The sequence below is a fragment of the Lonchura striata genome, chromosome 22 (assembly GCF_046129695.1).
Source record: "Lonchura striata isolate bLonStr1 chromosome 22, bLonStr1.mat, whole genome shotgun sequence".
NCBI lineage: Eukaryota > Metazoa > Chordata > Aves > Passeriformes > Estrildidae > Lonchura > Lonchura striata.
The window spans coordinates 7,003,675-7,009,674 of NC_134624.1; the positions used below are offsets into that span (position 1 = coordinate 7,003,675).

A 6,000-nucleotide genomic window follows, 5' to 3' on the forward strand; every position below is an offset into this window, starting at 1 on the left:
AACGGTGGTCACAGTTTGCTTGTTCTGCCTGCCTAGAGGTGTCTGTCCTAGCTAATGCTTTGGTTTTTGTGTCAAAAGGCAAAGCAGCGGGTGGATGATAACAAAGCCAGTCTGGGAGCAGTGAAGCTGCAAGAAACAACCTCCACAAACCAGATGAAGCCAGTGCGCACAGGAGCAATCAAACCTCAGGCAGTCAAAGTGGAGGAGAGCAAGGCCTAGGAGCACCTCTGATGCCTGGCTGGTCCTGCTGCCTGAGAGGCACCACAGCTTAGACTGGACCCCACTGGATCTCCTGAAAATCTCACCAGATCTATCCCCACCCCACACTGACTGACTACAGCAACATCATTCAAGCCCCTCTCCCAACAAAGCAGTTTGAAACAGTGGATATGACATTGACCTGCTTGCTTTAAAACAAACCAATCATGTGACTTTTAAGTGGCTTTAGCCATTTTTTTTTTTATTTCCCCCTCCCCATGCCCCATCCACAGGTAGCTGTGATTGCTCACTTGGCAAAGCCCGTCCTTCTCCTTCCCTGCTTCTGTCTCAGCAGAGTGGCAACTGGGGGAGAGGGGTTTAGTTTGAGGTTTTTCATTTTAAAGGCAGCTGAGGTTTTTACAAAAAAAGCTGTATCTTTGTTTATAGCAGAACTTTTATATGTTCTCTCATTCTCCCCCTTCTTTCTGCTTTCCTCATTCCTTTCAGAAGAGAATTCCCTTCAGTTAAAATGATGTTCTGACAAAACTCTGCTTAGTTTTGTATATGGTTCTGTGCTATATTGAGAGTTCGAGTTTGTTTGGGTGTATTTCCTCAGATGATTTAGTCTTTCAGACTTCGATTAAAAAAAACAGGACAGATACAACATTTGTTAATTTTTCAGTATTTTTGTTTTAAGATAGAAGCAGTGCTTGCAGTAGGAAGAAATGTGTACTAAAGACACATAGTACATCAGTGCATAAATCCTGAAACTTGCACCACTTCCACACAGCTTCGGGGTGCTCGGTGCACAACAAAATTTAGCATTTTCATTTTAAGGAAAAAAACCCAAACCACCAGATTTCTGTTGCAAGCGCATACAGATCTAGGTGTTTAATTTTTTCCTTTTTGTGCGTTTTGGATTTTTTTAGCGACTGCAAAACACACGCCAAAATGTAAATCATAGATTTACAAAGTGTAATGTTTGTTAGGAAAAAAAAAAAATTCTCACAGCACGTGGGTCAGAAGAGTTGGCTAGAGCCAACGGGTCTGTATGGACTACTTTTTGTAGTTGTGATGCTCTCTCATGCTCCCTGCCTTGGCTGCTGGAATTCTTCGTGTCTCCTGAGACTTGTCCTATATTGTGTTCATCCCTCGGGGCTGCTCTCCTAAGCTTTGCTCTTTTCCCTGAGTCTTGCTTTCTATTCCTCTATTCCATGGCCTTTTGTAAAATTTGCATAGTAATACGTTGGTAAGGGAGCCCCTCTGCAAGGCACACTTGGAACCTCCTGTTTTAGGTTGGAAGTGCATGGTTACAGAGGCAGTTGGGAATCATCCTTCTCCTCTCCTTCCCCAGGTGAACAGCAAAGGGTTCTTTACTCTGGTGCAGTTGCATATAGTGTGTGTACAGCATCGTCACCTCACCACTCCTCTCCAGTATTTGATGATCTACACAAGGAAGATCCCAGTGGGAGAGGTTGGGTTTTATTTCTTTGGCTGTTTGGTTTTGGTTTTTGTGAGCGTGCGTGTGCGTGTGTGTGTGTGTGTGTGTACGTAGATTTTTTAGGACGGACTTAAAAGTTCCTGAAAGGGCTTGGAGTCCTTCACCTGATGGTAGTCTAAAGTAAAAACTACTTTCAGCTAACTTGGTTTTTGTTGTTTAGCTCTTGCAAAATGTAAAGTAGGCTGGTCACTCTGAAGTGAGGGACAGAACTGTTTCTGGAGATGGTAGCTTGCTCACGGGCTGTGTGTCGGCCTCTTCTGGGTGGCAGAAAGTCATTTGGTGGTGGTTCCAAAGAAGATATTTTGAACAAAGAATGTATTGGGGAAGGGATCTGAAAGGTGTTCTTGTTTCTTCGTTTGCTTTTTCCCCCCCCACCCCTCCCCTGTCTGGAAAAAGATCCTTTGTAACTTTGTAAGGATGCATTTGAAGTTTTAAGCTAGGCATAAATATGATTTTTATACAGTAGCTTTAAAGAGCTTAGAAACCTAAACTAACTTAGGCATAGTAATGTCCCCTCTCCATAGGTGTCCCCACAGAACATGGCAGAGAACCTGAAGGGAAAGGGATAGGATGGTACTTTAAGAAAAAATAAGAGCTCTTTTTTCCTTAGGTTTTATGGATTTTAATTTCAGAGCAGAGTGTGCCAGCATCTCTCTAGCATCCTCCTTAAAGTACAGGGTTTGAGATTTAGTGACAAATATTTCCCCAACCTTCAGACATCTCCCAGATTTGCATCCTCATCTGCTAGTCCTGCTCCCAGTGTTTTCCAAAGATTGTACCTCCAGTAAGTCATCCCACCCTTGTTTCTATTTTCTCCCTTGAAATACCATTAACAGTGGAATTGTCTGTTTGGGATTTTTTTTATTATCCTTCTGCCCAGCTGGCCCTAGCTAATACAAGCCCAGAATCTAACTAATGGCTAAAGAGACTTACCTGAGCCCTCCTCATCTCTTCCCTACTCTAGACACACTACTTCAGCTTTACAAAGACACTAACCTCCTTCCTCCCACCTGTGTGACTTCAAAATGGTCAAACGTGTTGGAGAAACTGGGTTATTGCAAGATCCAAGTTACTGCAGTCCCTCTGGTGTACATGCCATCAGAACTACAAAACTTCCTGTTGAAAAAGGTCACCCTTCTTTCTCTTTTAATCCCTCCACTCCTCCCCCCAACAGAATAAAACACTAGAATTTATTTATACGTATTTGATGTTGTAGGTCTAGGTGAAAAAGTAATTGTTTCACTGCTCTATTTATATATTATGTCTGAATTATTCTGTGCAGGAAAGGCCAAGAAATGCATGTGAGCTTCATTCCACTTCTCAACTTTGCGTGACTGTCAGCTGCAGTTGGCAAGACTCTCTCACTTAGTGGAGTTTTGTGTGATGGAAAGCAGTTTTAGAGCCCAAATTTCTACGGTGCAATATCCTTCTCTGGCATATATTTTTGCTTGTTTGTTTGTTTGTTTAAAGCTAGTCCAAGGTTAGTGCAGTTTGTGGTGCTCTGGAGTCAAAAGGAAACGCCTCAGATCCTCAAAGGAGCAGAAAAGCCAAGGGAGCTGGAATGCTGATAAAAATCCGGTGTGGAGAGGAGGATGGAGATGCACAGAATGTGTCAATGCAGTTACAGAGGGTCCTTCTGCTTGCTGTCTGCATATTGAAGGCTTGATTTATTGCTGATTTATTCCTTTGTGAGTTGCTTTAGCTTTGACTGGAAGTCAGCTACCAAATTCCCTCCTGCTGGGAAAGGTGCAGGGTGCAGTGGGAGGGAAAGGTGGATCCCATCTTTCCAGCAAGAAGCAGGAATGTTCAGAGGCTGCCCCTGCTGCTCTTTGTGAGCAGAGGGTCTGAAGCACCCGTGTGATCAGTTCCCTGTTGCACAGTGAGCCATGGCCAGCAGCTCCAGTCAGCGCTGCTGCCCTCACCACTTCTGCTGTTAACTCTTAAATCAGCATTGATGTCTTGGAAGAATAAAAAGGGCATAAAAAGGCACTCCAGTGTATTTTAAACGACAAGCAGAAGCAGCACAGTCACCAGTGCCACAGGCATTGCTGTTGGTGTTCCATAGCTTGCTCCTGGCTGTGCCAGCTGTGCAGTGGCAGCACCTCTGGATGTGTTTGCTGCCCGTTGTGTGTGTGGTGCTCACGCAGAGGCGCTCGCTCCATCAACACCTTCCTTGCAGGAATGCTGCAAAGCCACGAGCTGCCCTGTGCTTCCTGAGTGTTCATAGATGGGTATTCTCACGTTGCAGCCAGCACCCCTGCATGCCAGGACCTCCTTCTGTTGCATCTCCTTTTGCTCCAGGCTGGCTAAGCACAGCTTAATTCCTGGTTATTTTTTATTCAGCAACCCAGTTTCTTCGTAAGAAAGTTTTATTTGTGAATAAAATTTAATTTACGACAGCCACCAGCGTGCTTAGTTGTGGCACATGGACAGAAAAGGTGCATTTAGCTGTCTCTTTTTTGCTTCAGAATCCAGCTATTCTTGTTGTTTATTTTAATGCAAAGACCACCAGTTTTTCCAGTGGCCATAGACACTCCCTTGGGTTTAGTGGCTTGTTCTGGCTGCTCCAGATGTCCTTGACTGTCCCCCAGGAATCACAGCTGCAGCAGTGAGGCGCTCACCCTTTAGCATGTCTCGAGGCATTGTCCTTAGCTGGAATCCTCCCTCTGGTTCTGTAAAAATTGCATTTGTTGTTTCTCAAGGGGATACTGTCCTCCTTAAAGCTTTTAACTTCATGACCTGTATAGTAAATTTTTTTTGGCCTTTCCTCTCTTTGTCTTTTCATGTAGACCAGATATTTGAAAGGGCAGACGATGGATAATTGTGTAACGTGCAACCTGTTTATATTTTTTGGAAACTCTTAACTCGGACCGGAATTCGAATCACGGAATCACCAGGCCAGTTGCGGCACACTTCTTTATTGCCCTTCTCCTCGTTTCAGTACCTATTGTTTCTCCTTTCAAATATGTGATTGTATTAGCTCTTTCCATATGAAAGAATTCTCCTTATTTAAATAAAAAAAAAAATTAAAAAAATAAAGCAGATTATGCTTTTCTCAAATTCCCCTGGTCCCACTGTCTGGTTATTTTAGTTAATAAAAACAAAACAAACCAAAACAAAACGCAAAAAAAACAAACAAAAAACCACCAAAACCCCAAAAAAAAAAACTTAAAAAACACCAAACAAACAAACAAAAAAAAAAAACACACAACAAGAAAGCCCCAGCGGCCGGGTCGCTGGTTGTGGCCGTGTGCCCGAGTGTTGGCGGGTCCCTCGCAGCCGCCATGTTGGTGAGGCCGGGCGTTGCCATGGCAACACTTCCGGTTGCCTTGGTCCACGTGCCGATGCGTGCGTCTGACGTCACATCCGGTACCGCAGGTAGGGGCGGGTGGAGCGCGGCGAGGCCACGCCCCCCGCGCGCGCGGCGCCGGAGGGGCCGTGAGGGGCGGCGGGTACCGGTCCTGGGCGCGGTCCCAGCCTGAGCCTGGTTCCGGTCTTAGTCCTGATCCTGGGCATATCCCAGTCCTAGATCGCCATATCCCGCGGTCCTAGTGCTGATCCTAAATCTGGCCCTAATGCTGGTCTCGGCACTGTTCCTGCTGGCCCCGGTCCGAGTCCGCATCCTAATCCTGGCCCTAGTGCTGTTCCCGATCCTAGTGCTGGTCCCAGTCCTAGTGCTGGTTCTGGCACTGTTCTTCCTGGCCGAGGTCCTAGTCCCGATTCTAGTCCCGATCATAGTGTTGGTCCCGGCACTGTCCTTCCTGGCCCCGGTCCTAGTCCGCATCCTAATCCCGGCCCTAGTGGTGGTCCCGGTCCTATTTCTGGTCGTAGTGCTGCTCCCGGTACTGTTGCTCCCGGCCCCGGTTCTAATCCAGGCCCTATTGCTGCTCCCGGCACTGGTGTCCTGGCCCCGGTCCTAGTCCCGGTTCTAACCCCGGCCCTAGTGCTGCTCCCGGCACTGGTGTCCTGGCCCCGGTCCTAGTCCCGGTTCTAACCCCGGCCCTAGTGCTGCTCCCGGCACTCGTGTCCTGGCCCCGGTCCTAGTCCCGGTTCTAACCCCGGCCCTAGTGCTACTCCCGGCACTCGTGTCCTGGCCCCGGTCCTAGTCCCGGTTCTAACCCCGGCCCTAGTGCTGCTCCCGGCACTCGTGTCCTGGCCCCGGTCCTAGTCCCGGTTCTAACCCCGGCCCTAGTGCTGCTCCCGGCACTCGTGTCCTGGCCCTGGTCCTAGTCCCGGTTCTAACCCCGGCCCTAGTGCTGCTCCCGGTCCCGGTCCCGGCTCCGCGGTGCCGCTGGCCACTC

General features: G+C 47.5%; 1 protein-coding gene across 7 annotated transcripts in view; it reads left to right on the top strand.

Annotated features, from left to right (window-relative positions):
- Positions 1-4,759, top strand: part of PRRC2B (proline rich coiled-coil 2B) — a 46,508-nt gene extending 41,749 nt beyond the window's left edge. For all 7 annotated transcript variants that reach the window (XM_031506326.2, XM_031506327.2, XM_031506325.2 and 4 more), the window contains one exon: positions 79-4,759. In XM_031506326.2, the coding sequence (XP_031362186.2) occupies positions 79-219 (141 nt within the window). In that variant the 3' untranslated portion in view covers positions 220-4,759. The remainder of the gene's footprint in view (positions 1-78) is intronic.
- The last annotated feature ends 1,241 nt before the right edge of the window (positions 4,760-6,000 follow it).